Consider the following 17977-nt stretch of genomic DNA (forward strand, 5'->3'; position numbering starts at 1 on the left):
ACCTTCATTTTTCCAGGTAAAGTGATCATGTCCCCCTTGTGAGGCGTAGCCTAGGTATTGAACAAAAATGCAAAAGAAAGGAGGACTAGAGGTGTGAAAAAGCACCAAGGCTCCACTTGTTTGAAAAAGGAAAAACTTAGTCATATCTAGGAAGTAAGGTTAACAATGGCTGTGGCATTTGTTCTCATTTAGCACCCATTTACAAGCCAAAACTTTACATAAATTTCCCCACTTGTATCTAAATGACTGATGTAAGAATGACTGGCAAGATTTCTTTATCAATGATTTAACAGCCAGGGCCGGCTTTAGGACAATTCCACAAATTCCCCCGAATCGGGCCCCGCGCTTAAGAGGGCCCCGTGCCCAGTGGCAGGGTCGCCCAGAGTGGGGGGCAAGTGGCAGAGAATCCCTTCCCTGGCTAGAGGCGCCTTTTTAATTTTTACTCACCCGGCGGCGCTCCAGGTCTTTGGCAGCGGGTCCTTCACTCGCTCCGGGTCTTTGGCGGCACTTTGGCGGCGGGTCCTTCAGTGCCGCCGAAGACCCAGAGTGAGTGAAGGACCCGCCGCCAAAGACTAGGAGCACGGGCCGGTGAGTACAAGCCCCACGTGTTTTTTTTTAACGTGTTTTTTTTTTTTTTTTTTAGTCATCCCTGTCGGGGCCCCGTCAAAATTGTTCGAATCGGGCCCCGCACTTCCTAAAGCCGGCCCTGTTAACAGCCACTCTCTGGGTTGGCTCAGGCAGTAGAAAAGAGGGAAGAAATAATCCAGGTCCTTTCCACATAACCGAGTACCATTTGACAAACATTTGCCTTGCATTCAGACTCTGCCACTTTATGTTGATTTAACAAACAAACTGGTATCAAATTGTGCATACAGAGTACAAGAGCATGTGGGGCAAAATGCTCAAGGGTAGCAGGTTACAAACGGAATTCGCAGCACACAGTGTACTGGAAGATCTAGTAAATATAAGGATTCAGATGTAAATCCCCTTTCATTGTATAGATTTTTTTTTTAAATCCAAACAATGCATAAACATGAAGCCTTTCAGCCCCACCTCAGTCTTGTGTGACTGTTTACATAACTTTTCCTGTGGCCATTTATTACTGAAGCGTACTTTCTTACATAATTAGAGAACTTAAGGTAATGCCTACTTACAGATAATTAGTTAAGGGGTAGATTCAAAGCCTTTGGAGGTTTATGGCCCTTACAGAGCAGCTGCTAGTGAACCAAGGCTGCTTGGAGAGGAGAGTAGGTAGGTTTTTCTTTTTCCAGAATTCTACAGCTCTATCTATATTATACATGCCCACAGCAATTCTGTCCCTATTCCCCAACAGTTCAGACTAGGGTGATTATTTGGAAAGACTCAACAACTGCTAATCTGCATGATGCTCTGTTAATCTGAAATCTGTTCAATTACCTGGTGTGCTTCTTAGCACTTAGTCACAGTAGCTGGTGATAGTTGGAAAAGGAGATTACGCCACAGCAAATGCAGATATCGTTTGTTTGTCCACTTCCCCTAGCCGTGTTTATCAAGAGAAAACATCAGCCATTTTATGAAGCAATTATTCCTTCCCTTGCCAAAAATTTAGAACATCACTTTATTTCTTACAACAGGCATTGGCTTTACTAGAAGTGGTACCTGACCCCTACCACATTGTACACTTTCTTCCTTCTGTTGAATTGCAGTCATTGTGCATTAGACAGATCAATTCTTACTTAAGCCTGGTCTACACTGGGTGGGGGGCAAGGGGAGGAGGAAATCGATCTAAGATACGCAACTTCAGCTACGAGAATAGTGTAGCTGAAGTCACCGCATCTTAGATCGACTTACCTCCCGTCCTCACAGTGTGGGATCGACGGCCGTGGCTCCCCTGTCGACTCCGCTTCCGCCTCTCGCCCTGGTGGAGTTCCAGAGTTGAGAGGGAGTGCATTCAGGGAGCGATTTATTGCGTCTAAACGAGACACGATAAATTGATCCCCAATAGATCGATCGTTACCTGCCGATCCGGCAGGTAATGTGGGTGTACCCTTAAATAAGAGCTTACTTCCTCAAAGCACTTTACAGAGTGAGGGTAAGTATCATCTCCATTTTATAGACATGACAACTGAAGCACAAGTGTTACATGACTTGTGTAAGGATCTAAAGAGAGTCAATAAGTCAGGTCTCTGGATCCAGTCCTAGACCAAACTACTGTTCACAGACAGTACATTATACTCCTAGGATGCTAGTCACAAAGCTTGTTCTCGTATATATCACCATTCAGAAGTTTTTATAATTTTGTTGCAGATCCCCCCCCATGCTGGAATTGTGTCCTCAATTCACATGTGCCACATGTAGAATAGTTTTCTATATAACATACACAATTTAGGAATATTACTCAAAAGTGTCTTACATGCAGGGACGGGTGGAACTCAAAAGTTCTCCCACCCAAGACATAATGGAGCAAAGATGGGGAGTTAATTTTGGAGGCGCAACATATTAAAGCCAAAATAACGTTTTTTGCATTTGAACTCTAAAACGGGTGAAGTTCAAATCAAGGAAACCAATAGGCCCAGGGCAGCTTCTGAGCTGGGCAAGCACACACCAATCCTGTCAGCTCTGCCTCAAGTTTATATTAACCAGACAGGCTACAACTGGAAACTCATCTTTACCGGGGAGCCAGGCTGAGATGTTGGCACAGCTGTGAAGAGGCTTGTTAACAGCTGCTGAAAGCCCAGGTCAGGGGAAGATCATTGGTTTAGGGGGTAGGGGGTGTACATGTACATTGTGTTTGCAAAGTTCATTCTGATTTTTGGTGATTTAGTTAAATTATTGCTATTTTCCTTGCGTTTCATATAAAAACTGCCCACCCCTCACTTCTGGGGAAGAGCCCCCAGTGACCATGAAGGTTTTTTAGGGGCTGTCAGGCAATTTTTTAACATTCCAAAATCCACTTTGGGGCAGTGGCTACTGTAGTGTATTTGAAAATAGGTTTTTATTTTTGCTTTAACCTATACACAAGTCAAGTGTATAACCTGCTCTACACTACAGTTAAGTCTACAGAAGCTGCCTTATATTGACCTAAGTCAGTGTACACACCTACAGCCTTGCTTCCGCCGCTGTAAGTGCCCTACACCAACGCAACTCCACCAGAGGCATAAGTGGAGCCGTGAAATTGACAAGAAAGCCTGGCTCCCCAGCTGGGCTGACCCCCAGGCTCGGTGTTGGGAGCTCTGCTTCCCCCTGGGGTCCCGGCTCCCCCGAGGCTCCCAGCTTGGAGCCCGGCTCCCCCTGCAGGCTCTTGATTCCCTGCTGGAAGCAGGGCAGCCAACTGGACTGTGGGCGCAGATCTCCCTCCTGGAAGTGAGAAACCCCAGCTGGGAGCAGGAAGGCTCCCGGCAGGGATCTGCGTGGAGCTGAGAGCACTGGCTCTCAGCCCCCCACACTGTCCCTCTTCCATTGATGAAAGTGCTCCTGATGAGTGCACGTACCCCTGACAGAAGGAGGGTAGGGTGGACATCAGCCACTGCCGTTATTACTAACTTAGGTTGACTAAAGATTGTAGCGTGGACATGCCCTTGGTTTATTAATATCTTAGCAATGGCATAAGAAGCACATTAGATCACTTGGCAGCATAGATTGTTGATCTCATTAAGCTCACTTGAAGGCATCCAAACCTTCAACTTCTATGTTTTTCTTGCTATACACCGTTAATGCTTACTTGAGCCTTTTTGTTGCACAGCTGTAGATCTGCAACAACAAAACAGGTTTTATAGCCATGCTGGAGTACAATCTTGTCAACTGCACATTCATTAATCAAATGTTCAGTTAAAATTAGTATGTGTCAAACCCCATCCAGGGGCATTCAGCTCAGAGTGGCTAAGGTTGAATATGGAGTGTCCAAAGTGGAGATTGTACCTATTAAGCATTGTCCCTGTTCACATGACAGACTGGAAACAATATATAAATACATACCTGAAATTCAGAATGCTAGGGACTAGAAATTTTCATTTGGTCCCTTTAGATAAAATAAAGAAATACCACCACTATGTAAGAATTTTATTGTCTGCCTGTAACAAGTAAAAGCACTTTTCTGATTTGAGGTAAAACCATTAGAAGTAGTCTACAAGGAATATAAATGGCTTTAAAAAGCAACACAAAGCCCATAATTAGTTTTACATTAGCCTAGCCCCTCCCAACATGGTTCATATAATAATATTTTAGCAAGCTACCTGTGCAAACAACTGCCCTCTTTGTTTTAAGGCCTAGTGTTACAAAAAGACAAATGCCATCAAAGTGGTTCCCCGAGTATGGATTGAGAACAGTCATTCTGAACAAACACGGTCTCAGGTATTTTTACACAGTGCACTAGGTAGTGTTTACAAAAGCTGCGGCACCTCATGGAACACTTTCTATTTAAGAACAATTTTGCCTAGTTTAGGGAGTTTCCCTTTTCGTTTGGTGTAAGCAGCTACGCTCTGTCTGCTCCTCTGCCTAAAGTGTCCTGTCTAAGTTTTATAGAACATTGGGCTGTTCTGGCAAATAGGATCATTAGCAACGAAGGATTTTGCAAGAGGTTTGAGCTCCCACGGAGCCGGTTTTCATTCAAAAATACACCGTAGCAGCAACACACATCAGGCTGCTCATGATAAAAAAAACACAACACACATGGGCACCATGAAAAAAAACAGCTAAAAAAACCCTACATAATACTTTGCCTTTCTATAGCACTTTCCACCAGAGGATCTCTAAGAACTTTGCATGAAAGAACCGAGGCTCAATCCCCTGTGAAGTAGGTATCATCCTCCTTTTACCAATGGAGAAACTGGAGCACATAGAGTTAAAGTGACTTGGCTAAGCCTACAGAGCAAGTCTGACTCTAGATCTGTGCTTAAGCCACCAGACCACTATTAACCTTTCACTGCAGGAATGTGCCTATTGTAGATTTGCAATGTTGTCTTGAAAGTTTACTGGCCTAGGTATAAAACCCACTTAACCACCCTTTACCATGGTATTAATGAAGAGTTAAAACATTACTTTTGCTTAAAATATACATATTACATACGTACTGCAGGCAAGTGGTCAAGAGTTCTGCAAGGTCGGCCTATTGCAAACTCACATTCAATCTGGTTTAAAACCAACCAAGGTAAAAAAAACAAGTGCCTCTCTTGTAGCAGAGGCTTAAGTGAATAGGTAACTTGAAACATGTCCTGAAGGCCAATGAACTCAGGTCTGTTGGACTCAGAAGGGAAACAAGCTAAAAAAAATCAAGGACCTATGCTGACTTGCTTAATTGAATCCAACAGCAGGATCTGACAGAGAGGGAACCATGGAGAACTACAGAGCACGCACAACATTCAAGCAAAAGTGTTTCAACAAGGAATGCATTCCATGAGGGATCAGTGGGTCATTAACTCCTTGAAATTTCCACTAACAATCTGAAATAGTTCTTCAGTGTCCTAACAGTATGTGGACCCTCCTCACTGGGCAAAGACATTCTCAATTCCCGTTTTTGGTATGCGACTTGGTTACTCAGTAAGGAAGAACCTGCTAACAAACAAGCCTGGACGTGAGTTATGAGACAAAGTAACACGCTAAAAAACAATTCTAGAGCCAGCTCTACCCTAGAAACTTGCTGGTACAGTAATGTCAGTTAGGGGTGCCGTGTTTTTTCAAATGACATTTCTATACCAGCAAAAGCATTAGTGTAGATGCAGTTGTACTGGCAATAAAGTGCTTTTGCTGGTATAACTTATTTTGTTCTGGTAACTGGGATGAACTGTACCAGCTTTAGCACTCTTTTGCTGGCATACGCTGTGTCTACATTAGGAGGTTTGCCAATAAAAAAAAAAAAATTTCATCTAGATTAAATTTTGGGATCAGTCCCTAGAATAGTTTTGCTAAGAGGAAACGGGAATGAACAGTAGTCATAGCTGAGTCATGCCCCTCTCTAGGTGGGAGGTCCAACTTATAATCAATACCAAAACTTTTGTAACATTTCAGATATGCTTTAGAGGTAAACACAACAAAAATCATTAATCCAGTTACGTGGCTGTCAATAAACATGGGGTGTGTCTTCGCTGCCACTGGGTGTATTTCTGTGCCAGGTAGACATATACATGGTAGCTTTGATCAAGCTCGCATGCTAAAATAACTTGACTGCCATGGCACGGACAATGATTGAGGCTAGCTACTCAAATACGTACCTAGGATCTTGGATGGGGTTGTACTCGGATGGCTAGCCTGAGCCACTGTGGCCACACTACCTCTCTGAACAAAAAAAGAGGATTTTTTTATAAAAGCATTCATGTTCAGTGATTCCCCTATAGGCTTGTGGTAAATCTTTTTAAAATGTCAGTTTTATCTGCCATTAAAATTATTATTTATATAGCACCATAGATAGGTATGATGCTTTATGGACATGGTCCCTGCCCCATAGAAATTAGAATCTAAAGCCCAGATCCTGCAAGCTCTTCCATTGAGTTCAGTGTAGAATAACTACTCATATATGTAAAGTTACTCTTATGCTTAAGTGTTTGCAGGATTGGGGCCTTAGCCATTAAATAAAAGATTTTTTTATTTCAATCTACTCTGATGGAAGAAAAACAGAAATAACTTCTTAGGACAAAGTTGCGGTTCACTTTTGCACTGTTCTGGTGCTTTTTGTCCTACAGAATGTTCGGTCATGCAGTTTTTATGGAAGAAATTTAATCTTGTTTATGTTACTGGTAAATTTAGATTAAGAATGGTTTTAAAAGCAATCCAATTCACAGCAAGTCTGTACCTTTTCTAACTACTGTTGATGTTACAACTTGTAAAACAGAACTGGAATGTTACAAAGGTCCCTTAAGATACAAAAATATTGTTCCTCACTGCATTCTCTAGTCTCTCTTTTGATCTTTAGCATCTTCTTTTTCTTCTTCATCATCTGAGTATACGGTGGGTTCCTCTCCTTCCTTCAGCAGTTTGCCAACGTAGTGATACTTGACTGTAAATTGAGAAAAAGCACAGAATACAGATCATTCCTTTACCTCGTGCAACCTAATGTTTTCACTAAAGCAGAGACAGTGGTTAACATAGCGTTAACATTAACATCAAGAATCAACAATTCTACATTTGTTTTGCCCATTGACAAAAGGGACTGACTTGCCAAACGATTACTACTGTCGTAACAGGTGGTATTTATGTGAGAAATGGGCAAAATAAATGCAAACCATACAATTCTCCTTTTGCAAAAACCAGGAGTGACAATGTAAAGGCATTCGTGGATACTTTTGTTACCCATGACATTCTCAATTTCAAGGCCTCACGTTCAAAGGGAGCCAACTATAACAGTGAAGAAATGAAATCCCCACTTTGGGGGTGAGTGGGAAAGAACAACACTCTCCCCCAATTACACTTGCCTATGCCAGTTCTGAAAGCTAGAATCCTGAGAATGTCAGGAGAACCTTGAAGGGCTTATATTTTCAGAGATTCATGGTGTGAACAGGCACTGGGAAACAGGAAAAATGTTCTTCCCACCTGCATTAAAGATGGCACTATAGGAATTCTCCCACTGTGCACCCAGACAAGCCTTATTCCTGTTAGATATTTCCTTGTGAATCATTTTAAGTACTGTAGTAAGACATATGCATAAGGAGGAAGGTTATGAAGCACAGCTCTCCAGATCAGCAAAGCCTTTTGGCAAGTGAAGGGAAATCTCTTACTATGCTCCCTTCTATATTATAGTTTAAAATTATGTGAATTTAAAGGCAAATATTTGCATAATCTGCTAGAAGTTTGAGAACTACATTGCAGTTGTTAAAATACTAACACTTCACTCCTGGACAGACTGATTTAAATGCAGTTTTTTGGTCACACATATGGTAATGTAATACTGGTGTCTAGGACACACTTATCATAAAACCACCATTCAACGTGACATGATTAATAGCTTTGTTCAAGACAGGATGAGAGTCAAAATAGCAGCTGCGTCTACATGAGGAGGTTTTCCAAAATAGCAAATTAGGAGCGAAAAACTAAGAGCATTATCTGGGGAAAACTTGGCTCTTCGTGTTGGGCAACAAATTAAAAAAAACAAAAAAAACACACAACTTTTAATTCCCATTGCACAAAAAATAAATTTCTGTAACTGTTTCTAAAATATTGATTATTTGTGACTGGGGAAGTGATACTGTGGAAAAAGATCCTTGTCTACATTTGCTCCTACATTTTTTTTTTTTACTCCAATTAAAGGTTTTTACCCTAAGAGGATTATTTCCTTTTCAACCATTTCTTTTAAAAGGACTTAATTACATTTAGGCACACTGAATAGATTATTTTCACATGTACTCTTTAGAAAGCTCCTTGACAGAAACACAATATACACAACATACAACAGGAACATATGAAAGTTATTGACTTCTTCACAAGTTGATCATGATGAAAATGTCTTGTCTACGTCTGACCCCAGACTGACTGCTTAATGTAAAGTTTGTATAGTTTTCTGGTGTGAAGACCATGCTAACAATGAGCATGTCAGAAACCACAGCTGTGAAAGGACAAGTCGCACTTAAAGTTGTCTGAATGTAGGTATCTTAAGACTTAAGGGTTATATGCCACATTCATTTGTAAGTACCGTATGTTATACCAGTGTAATAGTGGGAACACTGAATCAGTTGAAGTTCTAGACTAAAATTAAGTCTGACATTCTTGTTTTAACACTGACCACCATGCAGCCAGACTGCTAGTAAAATGTAATGGTCATATTATCTAGACTAAGTGTATATGGAATTTCCCTTACATGTTTCTTACTGAAATGCTTGTTATATAAATAACATTTACAGTCTGTTTTATGTAAATGGAGGGGGGAAAAAACAACACACTTAGAGCTTTTCTGGTCTAGAAACCCAGGTTAAGTGTTGGTGCAGTTAATATTCTTCACCAGGAAGGTATTACTGTAGAGGATCATTACAGAATAATCAAACTCCTGGGTATAAGAAGCTACCTGAGCAGTTTCCAACCTAAAAAGTTTCATTTTTTTTTGTTTAAACAGTAAACAAAAACCTGGCTCACAGAGCAGCTATAGCTGGTATATTTACACTGGAAGCCTTTAAAACAAAGAGCTGCAAAACAAAACATAAGAACGGCCATACTGGATCAGACCAAAGGTCCATCTCGCCCAGTATCCTGTCTTCTGACAGTGGCCAATGCCAGGTGCCCCAGAGGGAATGAACAGACCAGATAATAATCAAGTGACCCGTCCCCTGTCACACATTCCCAGCTTCTGGCAAACAGAGGCTAGGGACACCATCCCTGCCCATCCTGGCCTATCGCCATTGATGGACTTATCCTCCATGAATTTATCTAGTTCTTTTTTGAACCCTGTTATAGTCTCGACCTTCACATCATCATCATCTGGCAAAGGTGGACTGTACGTTGTATATAGAAATATCTCCTTTGGTTTAAAACCTGCTGCCAATTAATTTCATTTGGTGACCCCTAGTTCAAAACAGAAGAGAGAGTATTGCCCAGATTTTTTAGATTATTGTATATTTATATCTAAGCCTGAATAGACAAGAAAAGTGATAGCTGCTTGAAACTTATTTTGTTGGCAAAGTCTCCAGATGTGAGCAAACAGCAGCTTGTCTCCCCTAATTCTGGGACTGCCATTCCTGAATAATGCTGCATAGTTAATTTGACATATACAGAATTGATTAATTTCACTCAGTATTCAAAGGCGCTTAAATGATTTTTGAAAATGCAACATAGGCTTCTGAAAGTCACTTAGAAGCTCCTGAAAATTGTACTTCTCCGAATCTTGTTTTGTAAATGCTCAAATAAGAATAGGAGAAACAAGGAGTACCAAGTGGAAAACATTCAGTTTTCCAGAAGTAAGCTTCCTTAATTCTTCAGGATGTTAGAAAAACAGAATGCTCCCATACAATGCCAACTAAATGTAACTGCCTTACAGGAACACTCTCTATGTGCAACCAGGTTAATTAAGAAGTTAAAAGCAGTTTCATTCCCTGCCAATTCCCCCCCCCCCAGTTTTATAGTCACACTTTACTATTTGAAAAAGTGGTTTAATCTCTTCTCTTTCTCTGTAAAAAACCAAATCCAAACAAAAAGCTACCACCCAAATGGGGGAAAACTGACATTTTTTCTCTAATCTTTCAGTATTAGAAAACTTAATACAACAAAGGGTACAATATTTTCAAACAGAAGTTTGTTTGCAGCGTTGGTTCCAGGATATTAGACAGACAAGATGGATGAGGTAGTATCTTCTATTGGATCAACTTCTGTTAGTGAGAGATCTTTTGAGCTTCTTCTTCAGGTGTGGGCCAGACCTTAAGAAGAAGGCCTCTTTGTAAGTTTTTGTCTTTCCCCATCAGAAGTTGGTGTAATAAACGATATTAACCTCACCCACCTTGTCTCTTAGACATTTGATATAGACTATTGAATGTCATCCACCATTATACACAGAAACTAGCTACTTCACTGAGAGTTCATTTGAAATTGCTTACAAGTGAACTGTGATTCCCAGTCTCTCAGGGTCTCTTGCTGCGTAGCGTTGAGATCAGACAGGTCATCATATTCATCCTTCAGAGCCTCCTTATCCAGACAGAATGTGGCAAGACCTCTGGATGCATCCCGTCCAGCAAAAATTCCATATGGGCCCTCTTTAAAATAAAAATGTTGGGGTAATTATTACGTTGCTGTTTCTTTGAGGACCACGTACCAAGAACCAAATGACATGCTGATCCCCTGACTTGAACCTTATGTAGAAATCCCCAAATAAGATTTGTATTGTAAAATTTGTCCTATTTTGTAATATTAAGCCAGATATTTTCCAGTACATACACACCCCAAAAACAAAAACAAGAAACACTACAAGAAAACAGAATCACTAAAGAAGATACTGAGCATGCTGGGACATCAGGAAGAGGAGACAAGTGCTGGTGTGCGGAGGGCATGGCAAAAGGGAGCGATGCACAAGGAGATGACAAGAAGCAAATGGCTTTCCTGGAGCAAGCCTAAGACATATGGGTGGCACCTGTAAAGACAGCTAACAGGAGTCAGTTATGTGGGAAGAGGAAAGGAGAAAGGATTCAGAAGTCTGAGGAGATGGAGTGCCAGGCAAGGGTATGGCTTTCTGACAAATCCTTCTGGCTTAGAGAGTTGACCCATGAAAGAAGAAGGACCTGAAAGGTGATTAGTTGGCTTGAGATATGGAGGAGAATCTTGACTGATACTACTCCAAGGATAGCGATCAGGCTGGACTTGGGTGCCTATAAAGATAAAATTTACACAAAATGCATGTAATGCACATTTTATAATAATCCCAAGGGACTGATGTGTACATGTCACAGTGGGTCAGAAGTATCTTATCAAGAGGGAGTGCTGGTAAACTTCATCAATCATTAACTTATTTGCAATAGTAAGCAGAATGTTTTATCTGTACAGAAGTAACAGAAAATTTGGGATAGCACATGTTCCAATGATACATTAATGCCTCTTAAGAGAGCTGAAACACCAAAATCTGTTACTTGAGAGGCTGTGCCCACCTGAACTTGGGAGAAGAAGCCTTTTCAGAGTTTCAATAAATGGAATCACTTTCCTTTTCATACAGAGACCCAATTTCATGACTACATTAATAAATTAGACATGATATATAGCCTCATGTTCTGAGATCAGGGGGTAGCCGTGTTAGTCTGTATCTACAAAAACAACAAGGAGTCTGGTGGCACCTTAAAGACTAACAGATATATTTGGGCATAAGCTTTCGTGAGTAAAAACCTCACTTCCTCGGATGCATCCGAAGAAGTGAGGTTTTTACTCACGAAAGCTTATGCCCAAATATATCTGTTAGTCTTTAAGGTGCCACCAGACTCCTTGATGTTCTGAGATGTAACTCATGAGTAGATTTTTTTAAAGCTCTATGCTGATAGAGAACCACACATCCAAATCAATCATGTATATTACCTGACTGTTCTAGAACTTAAAACCTTACTCATCTTTACGCACACACACGCACCTATGGGGCCTAGATTATCTTTGCATGGGTCTGAACAGCACAAGTGGGGCTGTAATTTTGACTGGGAACAACTATCATAAAAATAACTGTGTTACTATATTATAAATATTAAATAATGTAACTGTTTCCATCAAAAGTGAATGTAATGATGAAATCAACAAAAGATTTCATGGGCTTCCATCTATGGCTTTACAAAGAAATCTTGTGCCAGGTGAACAAAACTGCCTGCCCCATCAGTATCATCATTTAAAGAGTTCTGTAAATGTGCATGGAGCTTGACAAAAAAAAGATCAAAATGAAGTGAAAGGGGCAGATATACGCTGAGTGTACACAATTAAAAGGCTTGGTTCTGTACTCTGATGATACAAGTAAACCTATAGGAGGAGCCCTGAGTATGCCAATTAATTTAGGTGAGTAGGAGTTACAGGACTGGCTCCCAACTTTATGATCTCATTATTATTACTTAGTTGTAGTGGTATCACCTCCCATTAGGCATAAGTTCACCAATTTTAAAGACAACCCAAACCCAGAGCTGCTCAGAAGCAAAAAAGTGTTTTTCAAATAGGAAACTAGAGAGATTAAGCATTAATAAAGAATATTTCCCCCCCATGTGTTGTGCAGGGAATACAGTTCTAAATTGATAGCTGCCCAAATTCCAGCAGACAGCATATATTGCAAAGCCCTGTGGCGGGGTACTTTCCCCCTTAGAGACCACCACTGCCTTTTATTTTGGCCTCTGTGGGCCCCCATATTGGTAGTTTTGCCTTGTTATCTAGGAGTCTCCTGTGCTCTGGAAAGAGGCACTGATTGTTGTGTAACCTACTACACCCACGGAGATTGCAGAGCAAGGCAGTGATTTGGGTTGTGTTCAGTCAGGCCTTGGGAGTTGGGTGAGGAGCTGGGCTTCTAAACTGCAGACAGAGCACAGATGGGCCTCTCTCCCCCCCAATTCAGTGCCCCCAGTATAATCCTCTCCACAGACCAGATCTGCCAGTTACACAGGGAAACAACAAACAAGCAGCAGAGGGAGGGAGGAAGGGTTGGGGAGCTCTGCTAGGGAGATGAGAACATACTGTGAGAGACAGAGCCCAACACTGCAACCAGATCCAAAGCCTCTCCCCCACACTGCTCCCCAGAGCCTCTCCTCACCCCCACTGCACCTCCACCTCTCCTCCACTGAATCCCTCTCCCCCACACTACACACGAGCACCTCCCCTGGTCCCCACTGCACTCCAGCTCATCCCCCTCATCTCCACTACACCCCAGCTCGTCCCCACTGCACCCCGGCTTATCCCCTGGTCCCCACTACACCCTCCCCCTCACACAACACCCCAGCACCTTCCTGGTCTCCACTGCACCCCAGCACCGCCCCTGGTCCCCACTGCACCCCAGCACCGCCCCTGGTCCCCACTGCACCCCAGCACCGCCCCTGGTCCCCACTGCACCCCGGCTCGTCCCCTGGTCCCCACTGCACCCTCCCCCTCACATTACACCCCAGCACCTTCCCGGTCCCCACTGCACCCCAGCACCTCCCCACCACACCCTCCCCCCCACACTACACCCCAGCTCGTCCCCCTCATCCCCACTGCACCCCAGCTCGTCCCCACTGCACCCCGGCTCGTCCCCTGGTCCCCACTGCACCCTCCCCCTCACATTACACCCCAGCACCTTCCCGGTCCCCACTGCACCCCAGCACCTCCCCACCACACCCTCCCCCCCACACTACACCCCAGCTCGTCCCCCTCGTCCCCACTGCACCCCAGCTCGTCCTCCCCACAGCACACCCCAACACTGCCCTGATCCCTACACCCCCACAGCACCTCCCCCTCATCCCCGCTACACCCAGCGCCTCCCCCCACAGCTCCCCACATCCTCTCCTCCTCCCGCACAGCTCCCAAGAGCCAGTCTCCCCCCACTGTCCCCTGGGCACCCCCCGCTGCCCCCCAGCCACGCACCGGGCCCGTAGAACTTCCTGGCGCGGCTCACGTCGAAGACTTTGCCGTTGATGGCCATGAGGATGCGCGGGTCCTGCACCCCGTCGTAGGGCCGCAGCTGCGCCAGGGTGAAGTCGCGGCGCTTGAGCTTGGGCGGCGGCGGCGGCTCGGCGTCGGGCTGGCGCGGGGGCCGCTCGCCGCGCAGGATCTGGTAGAGCAGGAAGAGGCAGAGGCCCAGCAGGCTCAGGTTGAGCGGCGAGCTCAGGATCTCCAGCAGGAGCCCGCCGCTCTCCGCCTCCGCCGCCGCCTCGTCCTCCTGGGCCATGGGCTCGGCTGGTTCCGCGGCTCGCCGGGCTGCCTCTGAGCGGCCAGCCGGGACGGGGACGGGGAGGAGCAGCCAGCAGGGCCCGCCCAGCCCCGCCAGGGAGGAGGGACCTGGGGCTTCACGCCCAGGCGGCTCGCCAGGGCTTCAGCGGGCTCGCCTGGGGGCCCCGAGCCCAGCCAGGCCCGAGGGAGCCCCTGCTCCCGGTGTGCGCCGAGCCTGGGCTCGAGTCATAACAGCCGGGCTTTGGCGCGCTCCTCTCGGCCACCCAGCCGGAGCAGATGGCCTGATTTTACAGGGAGAGGCCTGATATTGGGGCTTTGTCTTATATAGGCGCCTATTCCCCCTCCCGCCCCCGCCAGCTGCTCACCCTATGGCCAACCACAGGGCCAAATGCCACCCTGGGCGGCTGAGCAATGCGGGCTCCTGGTTTCTTTGCGCCCCTTCCCCCCGCAGTGGGCTGCTCTGTGGTAGGGTGACCAGATTTCCCGATTTTATAGGGACAGTCCTGATATTTGGGGCTATTTCTTAAAAGGCACCTATTACACACACACACACAGGGCCGTCTGTAGACAGTGTGGTGCCCTACGCAGCCCCAGGCCTCTGTGGGGTGGTGGGGCTGTGCCCAAGGTCTGTGGAGGGAAGGAGCAGGCTTGGGGGGCAGAGGGGAACCAGCACTAGCCGGCAGAGTGGGTTGTGGCCAGGTCACTCCACTTCCCGCCACCCGGTGAGTGCAGGGCAAGCCTGACCCCTGCTGCAGTCCCCCAAGTTGTAGCTCATGGGAAGGGGTGGAGCAGGGGCGGGAAGAGGTGGGGCAGGGGCAGATCAGGGCCAGGGGCTATGGGGAAGAGGTGGAGTGGGCACAGGGCAGGAGTGGGGACAGCTTTCCTGGCTGGATTGGGCTGGCTGCTGGAGCAGCACTAGGGTGACCAGATGTCCTGATTTTATAGGGACGGTCCGATTTTTGGGTCTTTTTCTTATATAGTCTCCTATTACCCCCCCACCCCCTGTCCCGATTTTTCACATTTGCTGTCTGGTTACCCTAAGCAGCACGGAGCTGCATAGGGCACCAGGAAATTTGGGCCAAGTTGGTGCCCCAAATTTCCTGGTGCCCTACGCAGCTGCGTACTTTGCATATGGGTAAGGATGGCCCTGCACACACACACACACATCCTCTGTCCTGATTTTTCACACTTGCTATCTGCTCATCCTTCTCTGTAGACACCTGTTTTCTCTCATCTTGTTCTGGGCTTGTCAAGTTTTGGGACAGGGACTGTCCTTTTATCTGGTGTACTGCACAATGGGGTCCTCCTCGGCCAGGACTGCGGCTCTAGGTGCTACTGCAATGTAAGTAATTACACACAAAAAACTATCTTAAGGTTACAAAGCCAAGCCCTCAGAGAATGCCAGACTTAAGGTTGTCATTGGGCTACTCAGTAGTAAAGTTAAGCATACACCTAAGTGTTTGCAGGATCAGAGTTTACAATCTTTGCTACAAGATGATTTTTATTCATTTTATTGTTTTTCATGTTACTGTCCTTAATCAACCGATCCATTCTTTTTCTTGCTAGTTTCTTCAGTCCTCCCCCTCCTCCCTGGTTTTTCCACAATATTCTTGCAGAGGACAACAATCCCTTCAACACATTCAAAACTTGGGATGTGCCTCTTAGGTTTTATTGGCGGATACTAAAATAATATGGCCCCATATTATTTTAGTATCTGCCAATAAAACATAAGAGGCACATCCCAAATTATATATATAGTTAATTAGGACATTTGCAATCAAAGGAACTTTCATGTGTGAGGGTAGTTCAAAACACTGTGTTGCACTTTGTCATACACTAAAGTGTAATTATCTCCAATAACTGTACCATACTTTTTAAAAGACGTGTTATAATTGCCCCACCACAATGCTATTCATGTCATATCATCTCTTAGAAAGGGATCACTTCACATGTTGAGGTTTATTTTGCTCTTAGCAATGATGGGAAAGAGAAGCAGGAAGAGGGCTGAGGCTACATCTACACTACGGGGGGGGGTCGATTTAAGATACGCAAATTCAGCTACGCGAATAGCATAGCTGAATTCGACGTATCGCAGCCGACTTACCCCACTGTAGGGACGGCGGCAAAATCGACCTCTGCGGCTTCTCGTCGACGGCGCTTACTCCCACCTCCGCTGGTGGAGTAAGAGCGTAGATTCGGGGATCGATTGTCGCGTCCCATCGGGACGCTATAAATCGATCCCCGAGAGGTCAATTTCTACCCCCTGATTCAGGCGGGTAGTGTAGACCCAGCCTGAGACTGGGCCTAGACTAGAGGCATTTTCTAGCTACATTGCCAAAAATGAACACTAGATGGTGCTGTGAGCACACGAATGTTTTCTGCATAGCTCATGCTGTATTTTAGAACATCATCTTAGTCTCTAACCATAATGAATAAATTAGATTTCATAGATGCTCACAATGAGGGTTTCATCAGAGAGCCCTGTAATATGATTTAGCAGCCAGCAAATTGCAATTACCTTACAAAACAATACAAAATATCTGCTCAGTCTTTTCAAATTGATTTGGTGAAGTGGAAAGGCACTTTGAATGTCTGCTGTTGTGCACACTGAAATACAGAAATGTGACCTTACATACAGAATAACCACAAGTGGAGCATGGCTTGTTTTATTACAACCCATCATGAAGCTCAATAGCTAGTCTATTAGTAAGACTCAGACATTCTTTCTATACATTTCCTAGCATTTATCTGATAGAAGAGCTTTTTTCCACCTGTTTAAGCTTGGACATGTGCATTTTTGATCATCTGCTTGAAAAATTAATGATCTGAATAGTATTTACTAAAGAGAATCCAAATACACCTGCATACCCGCTTCTATGTGGGGTTGGTCCCATGTGTTCACTCTTTGGTTATATGAGGGAACAATGCACAAGTGATAGTTCTGAGAGTGCATTTTACAAGATGTTTAGCAACAGAGAACTAGCCTCATACTAGGGGGTCTAATCTTGGAATTCCTTATTCAGTTTTGATTGCAATAGGACTTTGGACTAAGTAAGGACTTCAAGATGGGGCCCAGTGAGGCTAACACCAAAAGGCTCCTGATGTTACCAGTTCTGATTCTTTAAAATTGTGTGCTCCTTCCTTCTGTGGTATTCCATCTATTTCTACTTATGACAGTGTTCTTAAGAAGGAAGTACTGGAGTCTAGACAGTGATTGTGCACTACTAACTACCTATGTCACCAGAGAACTGAGGGAGGGGAAAAAAAGTACCTACCAAGGGGCTTGAATTTTCATCTCCTAACACCTGGTGGTGTATTTTAATACCTATGCTAAATAGGTGTAAAATGCTACCAGATCAGGGTGGTAACATTACATTCTCTCTTTGCACAGCTGAGTAGCACCACACAAGGTGCAAAGAAGTGAAAAATCAGTCTGGCTGAAGTATGAAACTTGGTCATATACTCTACAGAGGAACTTGGTTTGAGTTAATAGTGATCAGACAGTTGTATGCATCAAATCTTACCATACTTTCCAAAAGCCAATTACCATTGGTGACAATGTATTTGCTTTTCCTTATGCTGATCGCTGCGGCATTTAGTTAAAAGTTGGGATGGGAAGTAGTTGGTTTGATTTTCTTTATAATTTTCAATGGTAGGAAAGAACAAGCGTGCCCCTAGAAATTTTTCACAGGGTATGCACAACTTAACTACAAAAGGATCT

At 44.3% G+C, this 17977-nt stretch overlaps 1 protein-coding gene across 1 annotated transcript; it reads right to left on the reverse strand.

The window, feature by feature from the left end:
- Positions 1-4023: 4023 nt before the first annotated feature.
- On the reverse strand, positions 4024-14464 carry PGRMC1 (progesterone receptor membrane component 1). Its single transcript, XM_005298964.5, has 3 exons — positions 13951-14464; positions 10485-10640; positions 4024-6967 (listed from the first exon to the last, which is right to left on the reverse strand). Exons 1-3 carry the CDS (start codon positions 14252-14254, stop codon positions 6861-6863), a joined length of 567 nt encoding a protein of 188 aa, XP_005299021.2. The 5' UTR covers positions 14255-14464; the 3' UTR covers positions 4024-6860.
- Between the last annotated feature and the right edge of the window lie 3513 nt (positions 14465-17977).

The sequence above is a fragment of the Chrysemys picta genome, chromosome 9 (assembly GCF_011386835.1).
Source record: "Chrysemys picta bellii isolate R12L10 chromosome 9, ASM1138683v2, whole genome shotgun sequence".
NCBI lineage: Eukaryota > Metazoa > Chordata > Testudines > Emydidae > Chrysemys > Chrysemys picta.